At 33.4% G+C, this 23,524-nt stretch overlaps 4 protein-coding genes across 6 annotated transcripts in view; 3 read left to right on the top strand and 1 right to left on the bottom strand.

Annotated features, from left to right (window-relative positions):
- The first annotated feature begins 243 nt into the window (after positions 1 to 243).
- On the top strand, positions 244 to 6,624 carry LOC139813137 (F-box/LRR-repeat protein 4-like). Of its 2 annotated transcripts, XM_071778478.1 has the most exons (8): positions 244 to 535; positions 3,182 to 3,412; positions 3,530 to 3,644; positions 3,736 to 4,186; positions 4,631 to 4,769; positions 4,859 to 5,210; positions 5,337 to 5,694; positions 5,836 to 6,624. In XM_071778478.1, exons 2-8 carry the CDS (start codon positions 3,191 to 3,193, stop codon positions 6,176 to 6,178), a joined length of 1,980 nt encoding a protein of 659 aa, XP_071634579.1. In that variant the 5' UTR covers positions 244 to 535; positions 3,182 to 3,190; the 3' UTR covers positions 6,179 to 6,624. The 2 variants fall into 2 exon arrangements, with proteins under 2 accessions (XP_071634579.1, XP_071634580.1); XM_071778479.1 differs by lacking the exon at positions 244 to 535 and having other exon boundaries at positions 2,946 to 3,412.
- Positions 6,625 to 8,990: 2,366 nt separating this feature from the next.
- On the top strand, positions 8,991 to 14,940 carry LOC139813694 (F-box/LRR-repeat protein 4-like). Its single transcript, XM_071779350.1, has 8 exons — positions 8,991 to 9,390; positions 11,510 to 11,749; positions 11,863 to 11,970; positions 12,062 to 12,512; positions 12,957 to 13,095; positions 13,185 to 13,536; positions 13,675 to 14,035; positions 14,177 to 14,940. The coding sequence occupies exons 3-8, from the start codon at positions 11,967 to 11,969 to the stop codon at positions 14,493 to 14,495; spliced, it is 1,626 nt and encodes a 541-aa protein (XP_071635451.1). The 5' UTR covers positions 8,991 to 9,390; positions 11,510 to 11,749; positions 11,863 to 11,966; the 3' UTR covers positions 14,496 to 14,940.
- Positions 14,941 to 15,098: 158 nt separating this feature from the next.
- On the top strand, positions 15,099 to 19,069 carry LOC139812877 (mitochondrial enolase superfamily member 1-like). Of its 2 annotated transcripts, XM_071777990.1 has the most exons (6): positions 15,099 to 16,564; positions 17,224 to 17,329; positions 17,400 to 17,518; positions 17,602 to 17,756; positions 17,880 to 18,463; positions 18,584 to 19,069. In XM_071777990.1, the coding sequence occupies exons 1-6, from the start codon at positions 16,481 to 16,483 to the stop codon at positions 18,913 to 18,915; spliced, it is 1,380 nt and encodes a 459-aa protein (XP_071634091.1). In that variant the 5' UTR covers positions 15,099 to 16,480; the 3' UTR covers positions 18,916 to 19,069. The 2 variants fall into 2 exon arrangements, with proteins under 2 accessions (XP_071634091.1, XP_071634090.1); XM_071777989.1 differs by having other exon boundaries at positions 17,880 to 19,069.
- A 178-nt stretch (positions 19,070 to 19,247) lies between these two features.
- The window catches only part of Psq (pipsqueak), a 53,049-nt gene continuing 48,772 nt past the window's right edge, over positions 19,248 to 23,524 (bottom strand). The window contains exons 6-9 of the mRNA XM_071777987.1: positions 23,209 to 23,361; positions 21,851 to 22,189; positions 21,125 to 21,575; positions 19,248 to 20,803 (exon numbers count right to left, since the gene is read on the bottom strand). Of these exons, the coding sequence (XP_071634088.1) occupies positions 20,599 to 20,803; positions 21,125 to 21,575; positions 21,851 to 22,189; positions 23,209 to 23,361 (1,148 nt within the window). The 3' untranslated portion in view covers positions 19,248 to 20,598. The remainder of the gene's footprint in view (positions 20,804 to 21,124; positions 21,576 to 21,850; positions 22,190 to 23,208; positions 23,362 to 23,524) is intronic.

The following is a 23,524-nucleotide window of genomic DNA, read 5'->3' as shown; positions in this document are numbered from 1 at the left end:
TTGAGAATAAATCTTATATCACGATTTAAATCGTTTTGGATTTAAATTCTCGTGATGGATCAAGCAATATAATATAAAGCGCTTGCGCATGAAAGATTTATTGGATTAATAAATTCAGTCTTTTGATGAATTGTTCTCGTGAGAAGAAGCGTTAGCGTCTAATATGCCAATGGAACATAGGGTACACGTACTAACATAAAATGCTATCGTACAAAAATTGGCCATCGATATTCCATCCACTTTGCCTCAATCCTGATTGGTCGAGTTAGCGGTCCAAGGGATCGATCATATATCTTTTTCCCTAGCGCGAAAACGTGAAAAGTGAAAAGTTTCACACCATTGAACTTAATGGCGAAAATTTTCCCTTTTTACCTTACCGCCCTAGAGATCTAGTTACATGATCGTTACTCTGAAAGAAACTCATACTGCTCGCAGTCCAGTATCTGTGGTGTTCACCGACTGCGTGTTCCCACATGTTCTCTCTTTCTTGATTTTTCATTTTATACGGATAAATTAAATCTACTTCGCATAAACAGTGAGTATAACAATCGATTAGCTCTTCCGATTAATCTTTAATTTAGCTTTCTTCAAATTTCCGTTAATTTCCTTTATTCGCTGTATTCATATATATATATGTTCATCGCTATTATGCATATAGATATTTAAGATAAAAAATATATTATAAATAACATAAAAAATATATATTTTTGAAAATATTAGTCACTTAGAAAACGTAAGTGCAGCAAACATGAGCAATTTTTGCAATTTTTTTTGTTTCTTTTTTGTTACTAACGTGGTAAAAAAAAATATGAAGCACGTGCTCACGATATATCAGATTTAGAAAAAGAAATGTTTCCATATTTTATTTAAAAAACTTTAAGAAACCGTTTTTTCTTTAAAATATTTAGTTATTTAATAATGATATATATATATATGTTTTTACAAATTAGTTCACATTTTCAAACACTAGCACATTATTATCTAACCTCAATTTTTTTTTTCACGAGACAGACTGCTTGTGCTCTACTTATTGCTAAAGCCTGATTTACAAAGGCAAGTAGCAACACAGACAGTGCGCATATGCACTAGTGGCTTAGTTTCTTCCCCAGACTTTTATATACCACTAGATTGCTCATTTCGCAGCCATATTTGCTTCCAAGAATGGAGAATGTCATTGAATATTTTTTATACTCACACATATACAAATCACGCGTAAGAATATATTACTACTGATTTCGGTCACGGCCAATCACGTAAAACACTCAGATCACTGCATAGTACCCTAAGGCCGGTAATCATAATCGATTCTTATATTTAAGACCGTCTTAAATACGATCTTAAAATGTTATGAACCAATCACAGAGCCGTAATAGTATCTTAAGACATTACTTAAGACGGTCTTGAAATAAGAACCGACTATGAATACCGGCCTAAGGGTATTTTCCGTTTTACCCATGATGCGCAGGATGCATCATTTATCCTTGTTTAACATTCGATGAACAACAAGGATAAATGATGCATTAAAAATCATTTCAACTATCTCCGATTAGTTTAATCAGCCGATTAGTCCACTGGAAATGACCAATCTCATTTATCGTTAAAAATCGTCGATTAAAATTAATCGAAGTTGTTCGAAGTGACCCTTATACCTGTGCTAAAACATTTATAAAATTACATTTTATAAATATTCTAAAAGGCGTATACATGTGCATATATAAAGAACATGAAAATAACTATAACGGTCCGGTTCACTTTTGTCTCTCTCTATCACATGCGAAATAATCATAGTGAGCAGTCTATATCCAAGTGTGCATTAAGCCCCTTGCCAGGAATAGAAACCGGACATAACAAAAAAATCGTTAATTAAAACCTAAAAAATTCTAATGCTATGATTGGTTGGCAACAGGCAATAGGCACAGAATTTCCAACGTGACGGAAACTCTGTGTCTATTAATTGTTTGTGTCACTGTTTATTCTGCATTTATGCATGATTTCTATTCCCTGTTCCTGTTGCCTACGATTGTGCAAGGGGCTTTATAATATAGTACATACAATTATAGGCCTGTTCTTTTTAGCTAAACTTCTCGCACAATTTATCTTCTCTTTTTTTCTCTACATTGTAAAAAGAAAAAAGGAAAGATGAGCCGTACAAGAAGTTCAGCTAAAAAGAACAGATCTATTATCTATTTTCAAAATAGAATCAATGCTTGAAAACTTGTTTTCTATTGCACAATGTTTCATGCAGGAGTAAGCGAATTTTGAACAAGTTGATTGGATCTCTAAATACTCCATTATCATATATGTATAATAATTATAAGAAATAATTGGAGAATTATACGACCGTTATATGATATACAATCAAATAGATTAAACTAAAATCGCCATTTAACGGTCCGAGCTGGATCTTGGTAGCCAAATTATTATATATATATACATATATTTTTTTCCGTGTATTACACATAACTTTTCCAATAAGTATAAACTGCGCGCCGACTAGATTTGTCAGACTTATAATTAACACAGTTCCCGTTGGAGCAAAATCTCCTCTCTCCCCGCAATTAAATCGATTCGATTTAATCATTAAATAAAGAAATTATTGCGAAAAATATTATTTTAGCCAGGATTCGAACCTGGAACCTCCCACATTCCGTGAAGGGTGTCGCGTACCAATTTGACCACTGAGGCATGTGGTAATATTTATCACAATAACCGGTTAACAGTAAATTAAACGACTTTTTCAGGCGATGTAAATAAACAATAATTATAATTATAAATCGAAATTATCTTTACTTCTTTCTCAATAAAAATAAAAATATACAAAATTGATCCACTAATCTCAAGAAGCATTATTGAAAATTGTTAATTACAGTTATTTGATAAAATTAATTTTGATTGCACTAGACGCGCTAATTACCGTTCGGCTAAATAGAGTTTGTATGCTGTATTTTAATAAACGGACAAAAGTGTGCTACTTTTGAATGTCAATACTGATAATGCAAAAGCAAGCAAGACAAATTTATACTATATAATGTTTAAAGATTTATACATATTATATAATTATAATAGATATAATTAATTATATAATTATAATAAATGTAAAGTATTATAATGCAGCATTTTAGCGTTTTTATGCCAAAAAAGGGCAAGGATTATAACCTTCATATCTTTTATCTGCTTTCAGAGAAAGAATATGACATTCCATTATCCATTTGAGAGTGAGAGTTTGAGAGAATTTCCCTATATCGGCAGGGTCTCAACAGGAGAAAAAAATCCTGTTGACTTTATCTATCAATTTGTGAACATGTGTAAACGTCATTTCAGAAATCTCGGCACATTTCGTACTAGGCATTACATATATGGAGCACCTACCAATTTTCCAAAATATGGAGATTTTTCAGAAACATTCATTATGGTATGCGTATATTTCGCGGGATTATTGTCCTGTAAAAGTAATCACAGTTTAACATTATGCTACAAGATTTTGTAGTATTTGACACATTAATTTTGAAATTTCAATACTTTAATACAGAAAACTTATGATTTCGATATCTCAATATCTTCACCTTATGCAAGCATACTACCTGATAAGCATATACCATGGCATGTATACCATAAAAGAGATATCAAACACATCAATTATCTGGGTATGTAATATTTTAATTGACAAATAAAATATTATTGAAGAAGAAACGTTTCCATTGGGAAGAAATTATAATTATACTTTCTATTTTATAGAAATCGGGTTTCATGAAGCTGTATATCCAATTAGAGTCTCTATATACGAAGTATATAATCCTGGAAACGTAATTAAAATTTGGGCTCAAGATTCTTCAAATAATCGGTGGATTTTATTGTGGGATGGATTGCCTCAGATTGTGCCTCCGATATCAAGACTATTTTCTCCACCTTTACAGCTGTGTAACTTTAAAACCAACTTACTCAAACTAGAATTTAAGCACAGTATATTAGACTACACAAAGCTCGACGCTGTGATGCTTATCGGAACGTCAGAATTGATCCTTCCCAGAAATCCTGAAGAGAGTTTAACTGATTTATTAAAAAGACTTAACTGCATGTATTCTCACCATGAGGATGTCCATAATCTAACAGCAAATTACGAAAATGCACATTTAGATATTGACCGTCTTCAAAAGAATTTTCCTGAACACTGTATTATTTGTAAAAGGTATTACATTTGTCAACATTAAGTAGGTAGCAAAACGTGAGAGTGCAAATCATTGCTAAAAACAGTTATGTATTGTTGCCACAAACATTGCGTAAACATGAATAAAATCGAAGCTCTATAAAATTCATATTTATGGTGCTTTGCAGCAAAAATGTGTCTTTCCATCAATATATAATATTTAAACTATATAGCCAATGGAGCTTCTGGGCGTAAACTGTTGCTACCAAAATGTAACAAATAATGAATAAACCATTGCTTGAAACAAATTCAATACTGTTGCTGAGCATTTACAGACGCAGCTTTACATGTTGTTTGTACAAAACATTTGTCACGAATTTACGCACATATTTCGTAAATATAACTGACGTTTTGCTATCTGGGAATATTCAATCTTTCTTTATTCTGTTAATAATAAAAATAAGTTTGTTCCGACATTATTTGCAGCGATATAGAAAACAGTTTTCATAAGAATAATTTCGGGAATGAAAAGACATCTGTACTTCTTAGGAAGGTAATCCCTGATTATATGAATCGTATTGATGAATCCAAAGAGCTATCACCTGACAGTTTTTCTGCGCTTTCTGTAAAGTATTCTAAGAAGTCTATTTCTCATAATGATATTTATTTCAATGTTATCTCATGTACTAAAGTTTTGTGTTTTATCTTTTGCAGGATGAAGTAATTCTAGAAATATTAAAGCACTTAGACTTGAAGACGTTATGCCTCTTGAACCAAGTAAATAAGCGCTTCAATAATTTAACACGGGACCCTCTACTATATACACGTTTGAACATGCAAAATATCTCTTGTCGTATTTATTTTTATGATATACTTTGCTACTTTACACCTAGATGTGAATATTTGCAACAATTAGATCTTGCAATATGTTACTTTTCTTCTTCGCATTTCGTGCAATTTCTGGAGAATTGCGGCAGGCATTTAACGCACTTACGATTCACTGAATGCAGATCTGTCGACAATGATGTCTTATTCAAAATTTCAGAGATATGCAAGAATTTAAAAGGTATATATATATATATATATATATATATATATATATATATATATATATATAAAGATATATATAAAGATTATACAAATATCAAAATTATTGTTAAGTTGCACGTATGACCAATATATATTTTTTTAGAGTTGGTTCTGATAATTAAGTCAGGTAATGGACATTTTTATAATGAAGGATTTTCATGTCTCGAAAATCTAGAGAACCTGGAAAAATTGGCACTTAAAACAATAAAAATAGAAGTTCAATGTCTTTGCAAAATACTGCAAAAAAATAAAGGAATGCGTGAATTATATTTGTCCAGCTGTTTACTTAGGGAGAGTTACAGTAAGGAGGAGTGCCCAATCGACACCGTTGCAATAGAGTTGCGAAATTCGTGTCGGGACTTGCAAAAAATACATTTATATAAAACAGATTATATTACATCGAAGTGTATTAATGTCCTTGCTGACTGTAAGAATTTACGAATAGCAAATCTTGATACAATGTATGTGCTACATTTTCTTTCAAAATGTATATTACGTATTCTTTATTAAAATTTGTTTCTCTTGCAAGATTCTTGAAAAAGTTACTTTGATTTTATTCTTGTGATTAAAGTTCTGTAATAATTATATGGTTCTTGTTACAGAATGGATTACCCGAGAGTACACCTTATTGATGATAGCTTAAGCAGATTGCTTTCCTCCTGTCAACTGCTGGAAGAAATATATTTGAATCATATTGTCTTCACTGATCGCAATTTGAAATTACTGGCGGAGTGCAAAAACTTGAAACGTTTACATATAAAATACGTAGAATTTGTAACACCTGATAATGTTTCCATTATTCTCGAGCAATGTTCTAAATTGCAACAGTTGGTCCTCAAACTCCACAATATTAGCCCCTATTTGATTAACCAGTGGAAGAAAAGACATCCACATGTGTTATTCCCGGGCAAAGGGAGTATATATGTGAATATTAAGTGTGTTTAAATTCTTACTAAAATACAGTACAGATATGTTATTACCAAATAAAATAAATAATACAGGGACTTATAGATTATTCTTCGAAATTACATAAAAACCAGTAGAAAACGGATGCTATTCAAAATGATACAAATTATTAAAATCTCGTCAGTAAATTTCTTCTTATAACTTATTAATAGCAGCTTATTCTGACTGTTTGATTGAATCTGTTTATATCTAATAGGTAGTTTCTTTTTTGATTATTCTGGCTAGGCCAACAAAATATCATGAAGCTTTAGATACATATACATATCGCTGTGCATGAGATACTACCGTGTATTTTAATAAACAAATTTTATTAATAACACAATATTATAATTATTTAGTAATAGTGAGAAATAATTTCATTATAATTGATATTACATATAATTAAGTCATTATACACATACACACATATTTTTAATATACTTTAGAACTACACATTATATAATAAATAAAAAAGTTATTACATATAATTAGTAATAAGACAATTAAATAATATAATATTATATAATATTACGTATAACTATATATATTCAAGATTTATAATTCAAATTTTTGACATACATAATCTATATGTATACATGTATAATTAACACATTATATTTTCAAATTATAATTCTTCCGTGTTTCTAGTCTCTCCCACCCGCACTTCTCTGACAATGTATTTGACCTACCTATTCATATTTCTACCTATCCATATCTTATTTACCAAACGCGTCATATATTCCTACCTACCCGTATTCATTAGTTTATTTATTAGTTTAGTTAATTTATTGTTTAATTTATTAGTATTAATTAGTCGCAACCGCGAGTACCCGAGATTAGGGAAGTATATATTAAAAATTTCAATAGTTTAAAAGATTTTAAGTTCGCGGCTAAGATTAAACTGAAGACGTCATCACTTTTCTGTCTCCGCGATTACATGCACATACATATATGTGCAAAAAATATTTGGCCTGTTCGTTTTCGCTGCACTTCTGAACTAGTGCAATAAGTTAGAATGAAACAAATATACTTTTTTTCATTCTAACTTATTGCCCTAGTTCAGAAGTGCAGCGAAAACGAACAGGCCAATTATCTTACCTGTATGTATGTATTACGCAGATTATATTATATTACACATTAACATTCCATACAGCCGAAGCAAATAGATGCTATATGATATACAGGATACCTTTAAACAATTGTTTCATTTTCTAACATTTTTCAGATATACTGGTAATATAATCGTCATATTTTTTTACACAAAAATACTGACGCAAATTATTCGGACATTGTCACTACTAAAAAATCAGATGAAGATAGTTTGTAATCAAACAAAGATACTGTTTCGGGAATGTGTGTGTACACAATAAGACCAAATTGTGAGCAATAAAAGCTTTGCAAATTTATTTCCAAACAATAACAATATTGTTGAAATGCAATGTTGGAGCAGTCAGATAAAGCGAGAATGTAATGTATCCTATATACATAATGAAGAAAGTTTATGATGTATCATTCATCGAATCTATTCGTTCGTTTATCTTTCCGCTAGCATATTTTAGAGATGCAATTAACAGTTATTGCATAAATAAGAAAGTCGATACTTGTTAATTATAATTAAGTAATACCGTAATAATTATTACGATAAAAGTGCGCAAAACTTTAAAATAAAATTTTCTAATATTTTGAAGTCAATAGCACCATCAGCGAAAATAGTTGTGAGTTATAAAAGTTCTATAGTAAAAGATCTATGAAAGTTCATATAGATCTAGGATCTAATTATTTAACTTCTTTCGGCAACTGCAAATTTTATACAACATATTTCACCGAGAGAAATATTAACTATTTAGCAATGCATTCACAGCAGACGTTGCAACCTTTTATGGATTTTCTTCTCAACGCGTTTATCATAACGAAACTTGATAGCTGTTCTCGGGACTTCTTCGGCAATCGATGATTTAAACGCGTGTTGATTTCAAACGTAATCAAGATAAGATAACAAACCACAAACCAAATAATAACATTTACTTCGCCAGTGAATAATTAACAGTAAAGACTTTTTAATCGAACTTACTTTGACCAAAACTATACAATGATCGTACTGTCATAATAAAAAAAATTATAGTCAGTAGGGTCGATTTAAAAAGTTCTTACAGTCATAACAATTCCGAGAAGCCAATAGATCTATCGTTTCCTCTCGCTGTTGCCAAAGGTTCAAAGTTTCTGGTATATTTTTTGTTCATTTCGAGTATAAAAAATCACGCGATTTTCTTACGTCGGTCAATCATCAGTCAATTAATTGTCGTCAGTCATTACCTACTTTTGGTAGCAAACAGTCTCCTGAGAAGGAAAATCGTCACTCATGTTTTGTTTATCTTTAATTAATTACAGTTGAAATATCACAATGTTGCATGTCACATCTCAACGTAAGTACGTGGGCTTCAAGTGCTTCGCGTTGTATAATGTATATATAAAATATATATATGTGATAACACGATAAAATTTTTACTGTGACATAATTTATGGAATTAAGTTATATAAATTTTCTCAAAAACTAACATTTTAAAATATCTAAAAAACATGACATTATTTATAATCGTCAATAAATGATTGAAGGTATAAATTATTGTATATTGTTGAATTTATAGGCATTTGTTAAGTTTTTATTATCGATACTTATTGTTAGTTGAGAATAAATCTTATATCACGATTTAAATCGTTTTGGATTTAAATTTTCGTGATGGATCAAGCGATATAATAAAGCTCTCGCGCATGAGATTCATTGAATTAATAAATTCAGCCATTTGATGAATTGCCTCGTGAGAAGAAACTTTTGCGTCTAATATGCCAATGGAACATAGGGTACACGTACATGAAATGCCATCGTACAAATAATGGCCATCGATATTCCATCCACTTTGCCTCAATCCTGATTGGTCGAGTTAGCGGTCCAAGAGATCGATCATGTATCCTTTTCCCTAGCGCGAAAACGTGAAAAGTGAAAAGTTTCACATTATTGAACTTAATGGCGAAAACTTTCCCTGTTTACCTTTCCGCCCTAAGGATCTAGTTACATGATCGTTACTCTGAAAGAAACTCATACTGTTCGCAGTCTAGTATCTGTGGTGCTCACCGACTGCGTGTTTCCACATGTTCTCTCCTTCTTGATTTTTCATTTTATACGGAAAAATTAATTAAATCTACTTCGCATAACAGTGAGTATAACAATCGATTAGCTCTGCCGATTAATCTTTAATTTAGCTTTCTTCAAATATCCGTTAATTTCCTTTATTCGCTGTATTCATATGTATATGTTCGACTTAATCACTATTATGCGTATCGATATGTAAGATAGAAAGTATATTATAAATAACATAAAAAATATACATTCTTGAAAATATTAGTCACTTAGAAAACGTAAGTGCAGCAAACATGAGCAATTTTTGCAATTTCTTTTGTTTCTTCTTTGTTAATAACGTGGTAAAAAAAAAGAACACGAAGCACGTGCTCACGATATATCAGATTTAGAAAAAAAATGTTTCCATATTTTATAAACTATTTTTTCTTTAAAATATTTAATTATTTAATAATGATATACATATGTTTTTACAAATTAGTTCATATTTTCAAACACTAGCACATTATTATCTAACCTCAATTTTTTTTTTCACGAAACAGACTGCTTGTGCTATATACTTATTGCTAGAGCACGTGGCATACTAACACAGACAGTGCGCATATGCACTAGTGGCTTAGTTTCTTCCACATACTTCTATATACCACTAGATTGCTCATTTCGCAGTCATATTTGCTTCCAAGAATGGAGAATCTCATTGAATATTTTTTATACTAACACATATAGGCCGGTATTCATAGTCGGTTCTTATATTTCAAGACCGTCTTAAGTAATGTCTTAAGATGCTAATACGGCTCTGTGATTGGTTCATGACGTCTCAAGATTGTACTTAAGACGGTCTTAAATATAAGAACCGACTATGAATACCGGTCATATACAAATCACGCGTAATAATATATCACTACTAAATTAAAGTCACGACCAATCACGTGAAACACTCAGATCACTGCATAGTACCCTAAGGGTATTTTCCGTTTTACCCATGATGCGCAGAATGCATCATTTATCCTTGTTTAACAGTCGATGAACAAGGATAAATGTTGCATTAAGAATTATTTCAACTTAATAATAATTATAAGAAATAATATGAGAATTATACGACCGTTATATGATATACAATCAAATAGATTAAACTAAAATCACCATTTATCGGTCCGAGCTGGATCTTGGTAGCCAAATTATTATATAATATATTATATATTATATACATATATTTTTTTTCGTGTATACACATAACTTTTCCAACATAAGTAAACTGCGCGCCGACTAGATTTGTCAGACTTATAACACAGTTCTGTTGGAGCAAAATCTCTTCCCTCCCCGCAATTAAATCGATTCAATTTAATCATTAAATAAAGAAATTATTGCGAAAAATATTACCTCAGCCAGGATTCGAACCTGGAACCTCCTACATTCCGGCGTGAAGGGTGTCGCGTACCAATTTGACCACTGAAACATGTGATAATATTTATTACAATAACCGGTTAACAATTATAAATTGAACGTCTTTTTCAGGCGATGTAAATAAACAATAATTATAAGAGCTTCAGCGTACTTATTTAATATTTTTATTTCAAATTAATCTAAGGAATCTGATATTAATAAGGTGCTACAATATATATCAGACACCTTGCATATTATTGAAGTATGTAACATAAATCTTTTCCAATTTATAAAATTTTTTAAAACATTATTCGTACCTATGGATATTTCTCATATTTTTGTTAAATAAATAGATTTATTTTTTTAATGCCCAATTAAAGTTACTTTCTTAAATCCAGTATCAATATAAATCGAAATTATCTTTACTTCCTTCTCAATAGAAATAAAAATATACAAAACTGATTCACTAATCTCAAGAAGCATTATTGAAAATGGTTAATTACGGTTATTTGATAAAATTAATTTTGATTGCATTAGACGCGCTAATTATCGTTCGGCTAAATAGAGTTTGTATGCTGTATTTTAATAAACGGACAAAAGTGTGCTATTTTTGAATGTCAATACTGATAATGCAAAAGCAAGCAAGACAAATTTATACTATATAATATTTAAAGATTATATATATTATATAATTATAATAGATATATTTAATTATATAATTATAATAAATGTAAAGTATTATAATGCAGCATTTTAGCGTTTTTATGCCAAAAAGGGCAAGGATTATAAACTTTATATCTTTTATCTGCTTTCAGAGAAAGAATATGACATTCCATTATCCATTTGAGAGTGAGAGTTTGAGTCCATATGCATATCCCTATATCGGCAGGGTCTCAACAGGAGAGGAAAATCCTGTTGACTTTATCTATCAATTTGTGAAGCATTGTAAAGATGATTGTATCAAAAATTTCGCCACACTTGATACTTTAAATTACATAAAAGGGGGACCTACCAAATTTCCAAAATATGGAGATTTTTCAAAAACATTCATTATGGTATGTGTATATTTCACGGGATTATTGTCCTGTAAAAGTAATCATAGTTTAACATTATGCTACAAGATTTTGTAGTATTTGACACATTTTGACATTTCAATATTTTAATACAGAGAACTTATGATTTTGATATCTCATTATCTTCACATAATGCAAAATTTTGCTACCTAGTAGGAGTATACCATGGTATGAACAAGATATCAAACACATCAATCATATGGGTATGTAATATTTTAATTGATAAATAAAATGTTATTAAAGAAGAAACGTTTTCATTGGGAAGAAATCATAATTATACTTTCTATTTTATAGAAATCGAGTTTCATGAAGCTGTATATCCAATCAGAGTCTCTATATACGAAGTATATAATCCTGGAAACGTAATTAAAATTTGGGCTCAAGATTCTTCAAATGATCGGTGGATTTTATTGTGGGATGGATTGCCTCAGATTGTGCCTCCGATATCAAGACTATTTTCTCCACCCTTACAGCTGTGTAACTTTAAAACCAACATACTCAAACTAGAATTTAAGCACAGTATATTAGACTACACAAAGCTGGACGCTGTGATGCTTATCGGAACGTCAGAATTGATCCTTCCCAGAAATCCTGAAGAGAGTTTAACTGATCTATTAAAAAGACTTAACTGCATGTATTCTCACCATGAGGATGTCCATAATCTAACAGCAAATTACGAAAATGCACATTTGGATATTGACCGTCTTCAAAAGAATTTTCCTGAACACTGTATTATTTGTAAAAGGTATTACATTTGTCAACATTAAGTAGGTAGCAAAACGTGAGTGTGCAAATTATTGCTAAAAACAGTTATGTATTGTTGCCACAAACATTGCGTAAACATAAATAAAATCGAAGCTCTATAAAATTTATATTTATGGTGCTTTGCAGCAAAAATGTGTCTTTCCATCAATATATAATATTTAAACTATATAGCCAATGGAGCTTTCGGGCGTAAACTGTTGATACCAAAATGTAACAAATAATGAATAGACCATTGCTTGAAACAAATTCAATACTGTTGCTGAGCATTTACAGACGCAGCTTTACATGTTGTTTGTACAAAACATTTGTCACGAATTTACGCACATATTTCGTAAATATAACTGACGTTTTGCTATCTGGGAATATTCAATCTTTCTTTATTCTGTTAATAATAAAAATAAGTTTGTTCCGACATTATTTGCAGCGATATAGAAAACAGTTTTCATAAGAATAATTTCGGGAATGAAAAGACATCTGTACTTCTTAGGAAGGTAATCCCTGATTATATGAATCGTATTGATGAATCCAAAGAGCTATCACCTGACAGTTTTTCTGCGCTTTCTGTAAAGTATTCTAAGAAGTCTATTTCTCATAATGATATTTATTTCAATGTTATCTCATGTACTAAAGTTTTGTGTTTTATCTTTTGCAGGATGAAGTAATTCTAGAAATATTAAAGCACTTAGACTTGAAGACGTTATGCCTCATGAACCAAGTAAATAAGCGCTTCTATGATTTAACACGGGACCCTCTACTATATACACGTTTGAACATGCGAAATATCTGTTGTTGTGTTTATTTTTATGATATACTTTGCTACTTTACACCTAGATGTAAATATTTGCAACAATTAGATCTTGCATTATGTGACTTTTCTTCTTCGCATTTCGTGCAATTTCTTGAGAATTGCGGCAGGCATTTAACGTGCTTACGATTCACTGAATGCAGAGATGTCAACAATGATGTCCTATTCAAAATTTCAGAGATATGCAAAAATTTGAAAGGTATATATATATATATATATATATATATATATATATATATATATATATACACATATATATATAAAGATATATATAAAGATTATACAAATATCAAAATTATTGTTAAGTTGCATGTATGACCAATATATATTTTTTTAGAGTTGGTTCTGATATTTAATATGGATATTAAAGGATATTTTTATAATGAAGGATTTTCATGTCTCGAAAATCTAGAGAGCCTGGAAATATTGAAACTTGAAACAACAGAAATAGAAGTTCAATGTCTTTGCAAAATACTGCAAAAAAATAAAGGAATGCGTGAATTATATTTGTCCAGCTGTTTACTTACGGGGAGTTACAGTAGGGAGGAGTGCCCAGTCGACACCGTTGCAATAGAGTTAGGAAATTCGTGTCGGGACTTGCAAAAAATAGATTTATATAAAACAGCTTATATTACATCGAAGTGTATTAATGCCCTTGCTGACTGTAAGAATTTACGAATAGCAAATCTTGATAAAATGTATGTGCTACATTTTCTTTCAAAATGTATATTATGTATTCTTTATTAAAATTTGTTTCTCTTGCAAGATTCTTGAAAAAGTTACTTTGATTTTATTCTTGTGATTGAAGTTCTGTAATAATTATATGGTTCTTGTTACAGACAAGAACGGGGAGTACACCTTGATGATAGCTTAAGCAGATTGCTTTTTTCCTGTCTACTGCTGGAAAAAATATATTTGAATAATATTGTCCTCACTGATCGCAATTTGAAATTACTGGCGGAGTGCAAAAACTTGAAACGTTTACATCTAAGAAACGTAAAATTTGTAACACCTGATAATGTTTCCATTATTCTCGAGCAATGTTCTAAATTGCAAAAGTTGGTTCTCGAACTCCACAATATTAGCCCCTATTTGATTAACCAGTGGAAGAAAAGTCATCCACATGTGTCACTCAGCGAAAAGGGAGTATATATGTGAATATTTCTATCGAATTTGATTCAAAACCATAGAAACTTATCTATACTATCGGCATAAGTGTCAGTTCAACAAAGTACAACCGATTTGAGAGTAAGTGTGTTTAAATTCTTACTAAAATACAGTACAGATATGTTATTACCAAATAAAATAAACAGGTACTTATAGATTATTCTTCGAAATTACATAAAAATCAGTAGAAAACGGATGCTATTCAAAATGATACAAATTATTAAAATCTCGTCAGTAAATTTCTTCTTATAACTTATTAATAGCAGCTTATTCTGACTGTTTGATTTTGAATCTGTTTATATCTAATAGGTAGTTTCTTTTTTTATTATTCTGGCTAGGCCAACAAAATGTCATGAAGTTTTTAGATACATATACATATCGCTGTGCATGAGATACTACCGTGTATTTTAATAAATAAATTTTATTAATAACACAATATTATAATTATTTAGTAATAGTGAGAAATATATTATGCATTCGTTCGGTGTTCTTTTCAAATAAAACGAAATATATCTACATTATTTTGCGAAATAAATTATTTAATTAACCAAGAGGCATGTATTAGTTTATAGATATAAAACAAACCTTGTCTATATGTATAATATTTTTGAATATTAGTTCAGTGTCGCGCGTCGGCATTTAGAGCTTCCTCTTTCTGGTTTACCATTATGCAACAATAACGCAAATCATTTTTTCGTCTAACTCTTTTCGAGAAAGCATTTCCTGCATTCACAAGCGCATGGCATTGTAAATGTAAAGATTATATCATTCGAGATTCCGTTGAGTGTCGCCCGTCGGAATTTGGAGATTTCCTCTTTCTCGTTGACGATCGTTATGCAAGAGCATTTTAAGATTTTTTATGGTCTAATTCCCTTCGAGTAGTAAAGGACACGTAGCAATAATATAAAGATACTTTCTGAGAATCGGTCAGTATCGTGTGTCACTTGTCGGAGCTTCGTTTTTTTCCTCGATCGTTATTGTGCAATAGTATTCTATAATTTTTTTTATTTTTTACTGTTTAATTCTTTTCGAGAGAGCACATGCCTTGTGTTAAGAAACGCATGGCATTGTCAACATAAAGTTATTTCTCGTAAATTGTCTGTGTCGTCTTTCTCGTTTTGGCCTGCCATTTATACAAGAATTATATTTTAAAATTATTTTATCGTTTAATTCTCTTGAAAAAATCATGTTTTATATTTTATATTATCAAACGCATAGGATTGGTCGCGTTCAGCAGACCAAGCCGCTCAGTAGCAGTCAAACGTGATTGGCTTTTACTTTTAGAACCAACTAATTAACGCAGAGTGTTAATAAGACGAACTCAACAGTTGTGCAACAGTTGTGTCTGCTGAACGCGCCCATTGCCAACATAAAAGATATTTCTCGAGATTCGTTTACTGTCGCCTGTCAACATTTATTGTAGCCTTTTCTCTTCCTCCTTTGATAAAATAAGTAGACAACGGCAAAATAGACAAAGACGAGTCCGACCAAATCGCGGCGTATCGTCGCGTGGCGATTTCGAAATTCGTTAATCGGAAACTCATGTGTCAAAATCATAAATAGTTAAATAATAAACTACAAATCAAATTATGTATGTCTATTTAAATAAACATTTAGTAATGATAAGAAGTATGAAAATTATATTAAAGTGCAATCTTGATAATAATGCGCAAAAATTTAAAGCAGGAATGTTTTATAAATTTGAATAGTTCATAAGATACACTCAAAAATCGTGAGTATGCGAAATAAGGCTTATAAGTTATAGACTATTCTTGGTCCAAGTTCTTCTATGTATACATATATAAACAGAGATATTTACCTCATATAGGATAATATGCGATATTTATTGTGGTAGGTATGTATTCTGAGAGGGGGGTAAAGGACGTTTTCTCGCGAACGTTATTCCGAATCACGTTATTATTATCGTCAGTTTTGCTCGTCAGTTTTGCAAGTAATTTGCTGCGCGATACAGGAAAATGAGCCGGAAAATCACTGATATTGTGGTGCACGATGTAAGATTTCCGACATCAGTGCGGCATGAGGGATCAAGCGATTCAATGGTATGCATTGTAATATATCAATTTTCATAATTTTCTAATGTTAATAAAATAGCTTATTAGGTATCGTTTATTCGACCCAACTGGCCAACTTTATTTAAACAACGCTACGTTTCGACCGTAGATTTCGTTTCTTTTCAAGCGTCTGGATACAAGTTATTAATTATTTAGGCATAACGCCCAAACTACGCGACATCTAAATAATAATTTGTGCGTTGAGATCCAAGGAATTAAATAAAAATACAAATGTACGTTGGAACGACATATTCTTTAGTCCTTCGACGATCGAACGACTAAAGAATATGTCGTTTCAATGTACATTTTTATTTTTATTTAATTCCTTGTATCTCAATGCACAAATTATTTTTTAGATATGGCGTAGTTTGGGCATTATACCTAAATAATTAATAATTTGTATCCAGACGCTTGAAAAGGACCGAAATCTACGATCGAAACGTATAATAACGTTGTTTAAATAAAGTTAGCCAGTTGGGTCGAATAAACGATACCTAAGCTGATTTTTTCATTATTCACTGGCGATTTAAATTCTCATTTTGGCTGTTAATAAAATAGACTTTATTCGCGCACATAATCCGCTTTCTATATCTCCAGATCGTTAAGCGTACAGTTAACGTAATCAACTTTTATTTGTAATATCATAGCTTGATCGCGTCGACCATTCTTGCACGTACGTAATACTCGACACAGACACCACGGAATATAAAGGATATGGCATTGCAGCCACTCTGGGAAGAGGAAATGAATTTGGTAAGTATATATTAACGCTGACACTCTCTCTCTTTTTCTTGTTTTCCATTATTAATAATAAATTTTACAGTGGTGCAAACGTGCAAGCTCATTTTCGAACTCCGAGTGAAGAATCGAACGACCGAGGAGATCTATTCGGATTTTGCAAAGTTTTGGAGGGAGTTAACGACCGATGTGGAATTACGATGGGTAACGAAAGGAATGATGTGCGACTATCAATTATACTAATTAAACTGTTATATAACTCAAAGGGTGTAATTTCGATATTTCAGCTAGGACCGGAATGCGGTGTGGTACACCTAGCTACGGCAGCAATCGTGAACGCATTGTGGGACCTGTGGGCACGTATCGAGGGTAAACCTGTTTGGAAGCTGCTTGCGGACATGACCCCCGAACAGCTTGTTTCCACGGTGGATTTTAGATACATGTGAGCGAAAACCTTTCGCCCGACGTTCGTGGCTTCGAATAAACTTGAAAAATATATCCAACTATATTAATATTTTACATTAATTATATTATATTAAATTTTGGACATTTTTTACATGTGCAGTACAGACGTGGTGACCAAGGAGGAAGCGATACAAATGCTCAAGGAGAATCAGGATAAAGAGAAAAAGGAGAAGACCCTACGAAGCGAAGGGTATCCGACGTATACGTCTGATGTTGGACGGTATACTTTGCGCAAACAACAAGTTAGAAGTGCCTGCAGCAAATTCAAGAAACTCGACTTTACGAGTTTCAAGACTATCGTGGGTCCCCAAGTCCCCGAGAGCGAGTATAGGTGTAACGTGATACGCAGCGTGGTAGGCCGTAAAGTGAGATTGATGGTGGACGCGAGTCAAATCTGCGAAAGCGCAAACAAGGCGATAACTGTTGTGAAAGGTATCAAGAAAACTCGTCCCTATTGCATAGAAGATCCGACGTCTGCCGACGATGCCCTAGAACATACCACAATACTAAATGAGTTAAGAACGCTTAAGGTGAAAGTGACCTGCGGTAAAACGTGCGCAAACCGCGTCATGTTCAAGCAATTCTTGAAAATTGGCGATACCGATTTCTGGAGTATTAATGTAGGAAGGCTCGGCGGGGTTAACGAAGCTCTGGCTGTATATTTTATGGCGAGGAAGCATAATAGTAAGTTTGCGACCAATGACAATTACTTCTATTACATTTTAATTATTTTAGAGAGTGATTATCTTGTGGAGTCGATTTTCGCTGAACAAAATAAAACAATTTTTTTTGTTTTACTTATAGAACCGGTATGGGGTCATGCTGGTGGAGTGGGCTTGGGCGAAATGATTCAACATCTCCAAATATGGAACCATATTTGCTTAGGTGCACGCACGGACACGGACACCGATGGTATGATAGAATTTGTCAGTCATCAGCACGGATACTTTGTGGATCCTGTATTCATTAGAAACGCTCATTACCTACTGCCTCAACGTCCTGGATTTTCAACTCAACTTAAGAACAAATGCATTGCACGGTGGTCTTATCCAGAAGGTACACGATGGAAATTTATAATTCAAAAAAAGAAAGAAGAAAAAGAAAAAGAAAAGCAAAAGAAAAAGAAACGAACTTAAATATCAACATTATTGATAATAGTATGAAAATATTTGCTTTGCCGACATAGCTAGGTATGGAATTTTTTGATAAAAACGATATATGAAACGAGCGCATATTTTCTGATTAAAATACTGTAAAATGCATTCATTCTGAAATATATACTTAATATTCAAAATTGTGTAGCACTATCCTATAATAAACATGTAATCTTTCATAAGCTGTGTTAGAAATGTTTTTATTTTTACACAACTGCTGCTTAAAATCTTTAGTTATATAGAGCTGATTTATCTACTTAATATAGAAAATGAAAAAAGGGAAAGACTATTAGAGACTTGTACAAATCGAACGCTTCTTTGATTGCATTACTTTTTAATTTAAAATATATATAAACTGTACATATATATATATATATATATATTTATAAGTAGCATATATCTATATGTATATTTGTATGTAATATAGTTGATGTGAGCATGATAAATTAATAATGTGTGTAACGTATTTATACGAGTGGCAGTTGAGCTGAGAGGGAATCTTAAATTTTCCTAAGAAACCGTTAAAAGCCATATCTACCTATTCCGTAAATATTTACCGTCTCATCTTTCGCGGAAAACTTATCTTTTTTTTGAAATCCCTCTTTTCGTTAACAGAACAAATAAAACAAAAAATCAATAACGCAAAAATTAATAAAGACCCTAATCATTATCAGTCCGTTATATGGAATATGTTTTAAATTATTAGCACATAAGTTATCGTAAAACCCTTCATGTTGTAATACTAGAACAGCCGTTCTGCAAACAAACATGAGTTGTTTTAATTTCTGAGTATCAATTCGCACTTAATTAATTTTATCCAATATAAAGAAATAAAATGCGCTTGCTAATTTCGCGCAAAATAAAACACGGGGACAAGGCGTTAAAAGAATAAAATCGTAAATTCTTTAAATTTTGCCCTTAATATCGTTTCAGCCATTCGTGTATTATAACAAATTGCTTTTCTCGTTACGTATTCCAATTTTGTCGATAGCACTAAATTATATATACGCTCTCTCCCGTCTCTCCCCTTGACACATGCTCACGAGTGTATCCTCGTTATGTGAAATTATCATGCAAGAAACACTCTTCATTTCGATAATTTACTATGTGAGTTCTAATGTATCATTTGGTAATGATGTAAAACGTAAGATTGTGTTAAAATTGTGTTAAACGTTAGACTTTGAAGGTACCTTCAAGAAATTACTACAACCTTTTGTTGTTGATCGTAATAACAAATAGCATCACTTTTTTGCACGATTTCGCATAACAGGATACTGTCGCCCTGTTGTTCGTAATATCTATCCTCACCTTCATAATGACTTACATGCTAAAAGTAGTTTTCGTTGGGGCACCCCCCTCGGTCTCTGTACAGTGTGCTTTTTTATAAATAATTCTTATAAATTAGTATAATCTACGTTTGTTGTTCCGACATAAAAATCATACAATGTACATAATGCTTGCTTACGGCGATCCACTTTTAATACTGCGGGTAAATCTTCGTCCTTCGCTACCTGCGTTTTTGCAATGACATTATCTCTCCGATCGGTATCTAATCTTTTAGAATCCCGCCCGCGCGTGTTTGCTTAAAGAGTTGTTTGAGGAGCTGCCGCGAATCGAAAAGTTCGGAGCTTAAGCTAACTTAATACTCTAGTAAAGAGGTAAGTTTCAGCTGCCCGGATAAGGCATTTGATCTGGAAGGGCGGACGAGTGATTCTGGTTGGGGCTTTGATGGAAATGCGGACTGGTGCCATCCTGCGAGAGGTCGCCGACGACGGGTTCCTCGTATTTGCCTCTCTTGAAGCGCCCGTACAGTGACGAATACGGTAGATTGTAGTGGATCGCCGCTTGATTTATGCTCATGTGCCCTAATCTGCAAACAGAAAATTCATGAGCAACGTTCATAACGTTATTATTTAATTTGTGTTAGAATCTTGCATTAAAACCAATGAAAGTTCATTCGTGCTTAATAAAATTTAAACTTTACAAAGAAACTGAAATATTTGACAATCCATTTTAAATTTTTCCAAAATGTATATACAATAAATAAAATACACAATAAAATTAATTTAATCCATATATTATGTTATTAAATTTTCTTGAATGAAATCGTTGAAGTATATCAATCTATCAATGCATCAATTTTATTAAATATATATAGAAACGTGCGATAGAGGAAGAATATTTATTGCACCTGACGGCCTCGAGAGCTTCAGTCATAGCGTCTTCGCTCCACGGCGTGGGATTGCTCCTGCTAAGCTCGATTCCTTCCCGTTTGCATCTTCCGTATAGAGTCCCCGTAGGTATACCGAATTCCGTCGACGCTCTCTGCACGGAGGTCTGACCAGATCTTATTGCTTCTAGGGCGCGGTCCAGATCGGCCGGCGTCCACGTAGTGGGACTCGCGTTGAACGGCGCGGCCAGCCTGATGCCTTCTCTCCTGGCGATCTTGTACAATGTACTGGAAGGTATGCCGTACGCCTTGGATGCCTTGTTAGCCGAAATGGAGCCGGTGCGTAACGCCTCTAAAGCGTTGTTCAAGCTCTCGTCGCTCCAGGATTTCGTGGGGCCATCTTTCTTCGGCGTGTCGATGCCCAATCGATGTGCCCGTTGCCACAGAGTCGTCGAGGGAATACCGAATGTTGCTAAGCGTTCACAAATTTGCACATTAAATTTAATTCGTACACGGTATTGTTAACGCTATAAATTATATTTTTTAAATATTGGATTTAATCCGTTCTTAGTTTTTTTTTATTTTACACGAATCGTTGTACGCATAATTACGCATATTAAATTACTTGGCTGATACATTAGAAATTATAACTCTATATAATGTAGAAGAAAAAAAAATAAGCCTCCAACTGAGTCAAATTTCTTTGAACGAGTAACAATTGAAATAGATTCGGAATGTATTTCTTACCTGAAGCTTTCGTCAGGCTCATGTTGTGATTTCTCAGCGCCTCTAAAGCCGCGTCCATGTCCTCTTGCGTCCACGATTTTGAACCGTGATGATGCGAGCTCGACTGTCCGCTGTGCCCCCTCGAATTGTTCTCGCCCGAGTCCGACTGGCCGGAGCTTCCCGACGGCATCAGTCCCAGCAACTCCGGTGTTATCATCATCATGTTGTCGCTGTCGGCGGCGTTTTTCGAGCTCACGCTCGCCCGATCCGACATGTGGCTGTCTATGTCGATCGTGTCGGAGGAGTCCATCGTGTGCAGCGTCTCGAACTTGATCTTGACGCTGTCGCAGTTCTGAATCTCTGCGAACAGATCGCGGGAAACGGGCATGACACACCGCTGCTGTTGGCGCTTCGTACCGGGGAAACTCGACATAACTTTCGCGACGGTATATATCTTCGCCGGGGGACTCGCGAAAGTTGCTCGGTAAGCCTCGATGGTACCTGAGGATCGATAAGCGAGTCGCTGTCGAAGGCGAAACTGGACGCGGAAGGACGCTAAATGAGGTTGCGTGGGCTGCTGCTACAGGCCGAGCAACGCAAATCTAATCGCGACCAGTTAAGCGTGATTAGGCCAATTATTTTGATTCCCTGTCCGCCTAATGACCGGCTGCACTTTCAGCCTAGCAGTGTTTCACCCCACGTCGTGCCCTCACGTACGGGGGACAAATGAAAACGTACACGACGTTGAATGGACCGAATAAACGGGAGATTTCTATCACGCGATGGCGAAAGACACGATGATCACCTATACGTTATTGGAATTGGATATATTTGGTCATCGAAGCGTAGAGTCTGCGGAAGTTCTAAACCGCGTTGAGTCGGTAGAGAACTTGCGAAGAAATATTTTTAGCTCAAACGTCATAGATCTATCAATGCAGTAGAATTGACATTAAATAAATTATTTTATAATCTTTCTGCTCTTCTCCGATGAATTTTTCGATAACGTTACACATATGATTACTAAACTTTATCATCTCGAGTGGAAATTGTATTTTTACCGCATTTTGCGTGCTGAAAAAGGGGCTTTTATAGTTCTTAAAATATGCATATCGCTCTCCCTTTATTGCCCTTGTGTACAAAGAAGCGAGACATATGCGTCTCTTTTACAACATCTTTTCGCAATTAAGTCCGCTGAGAAATTCTGTCTCAGTTTCATTCCGTGCTGTTTATTAGCAAAAATTGACAAAAGAGGAATTAATTCGGAAGGGATTAAAGGTAATCATCTCACTTCGTTTTACGTTTTACAATTGCCACGATCGTCGTCGAGAACCGCTATTCTCGAGTAAGAAACGGTACTTAAGAAACGTAAAGTTTTATACCTGTATGATGATCCGGGTCCCTCAGGTGAGTGATGGTGGTGCCGACCAGGGTGGCGCTGGGTGGGGTGGGTTGGGTCTCGGGGGGCAAATCGACCTCTCCGGGATCCGGATGGTGGCCGTAGTGCCCTAGCCCTGTGTGACAGAACATGTCACCTTTTTATTCGACGTGAAAAGGGTCCGTCCGGATCGATCCTAAAAATGTTAAATTGCCCCACACCTGGAAGCTTCCGAATAATCGCGACGCAAGCATCTTTCATCTTTTTTTTTCTTCCAAATCTGGTCATAAGTGAAACGCAAAATGCAATACACATAATGC

The sequence above is a fragment of the Temnothorax longispinosus genome, chromosome 5, assembly GCF_030848805.1.
Source record: "Temnothorax longispinosus isolate EJ_2023e chromosome 5, Tlon_JGU_v1, whole genome shotgun sequence".
NCBI classification, from domain to species: Eukaryota; Metazoa; Arthropoda; class Insecta; order Hymenoptera; family Formicidae; genus Temnothorax; species Temnothorax longispinosus.
Note: the sequence above shows the minus strand (reverse complement) of the source record. Positions and strands in the feature narration are given on the sequence as shown.

Bases quoted from the DNA above. Each gene is read 5' to 3' on its own strand.
- LOC139813137 (XM_071778478.1), top strand. From the start codon at position 3,191: ATGACATTCCATTATCCATTTGAGAGTGAGAGTTTGAGAGAATTTCCC. The intron at 3,645-3,735 runs GTATGTAATATT...TCTATTTTATAG, and splicing joins CAAACACATCAATTATCTGG to AAATCGGGTTTCATGAAGCT. The intron at 4,187-4,630 runs GTATTACATTTG...CATTATTTGCAG, and splicing joins CACTGTATTATTTGTAAAAG to CGATATAGAAAACAGTTTTC.
- LOC139813694 (XM_071779350.1), top strand. The intron at 12,513-12,956 runs GTATTACATTTG...CATTATTTGCAG, and splicing joins CACTGTATTATTTGTAAAAG to CGATATAGAAAACAGTTTTC. The intron at 13,537-13,674 runs GTATATATATAT...ATATTTTTTTAG, and splicing joins GATATGCAAAAATTTGAAAG to AGTTGGTTCTGATATTTAAT.
- LOC139812877 (XM_071777989.1), top strand. From the start codon at position 16,481: ATGAGCCGGAAAATCACTGATATTGTGGTGCACGATGTAAGATTTCCG. The intron at 17,330-17,399 runs GTAAGTATATAT...TAAATTTTACAG, and splicing joins GGGAAGAGGAAATGAATTTG to TGGTGCAAACGTGCAAGCTC. The intron at 17,519-17,601 runs GTAACGAAAGGA...TCGATATTTCAG, and splicing joins CCGATGTGGAATTACGATGG to CTAGGACCGGAATGCGGTGT.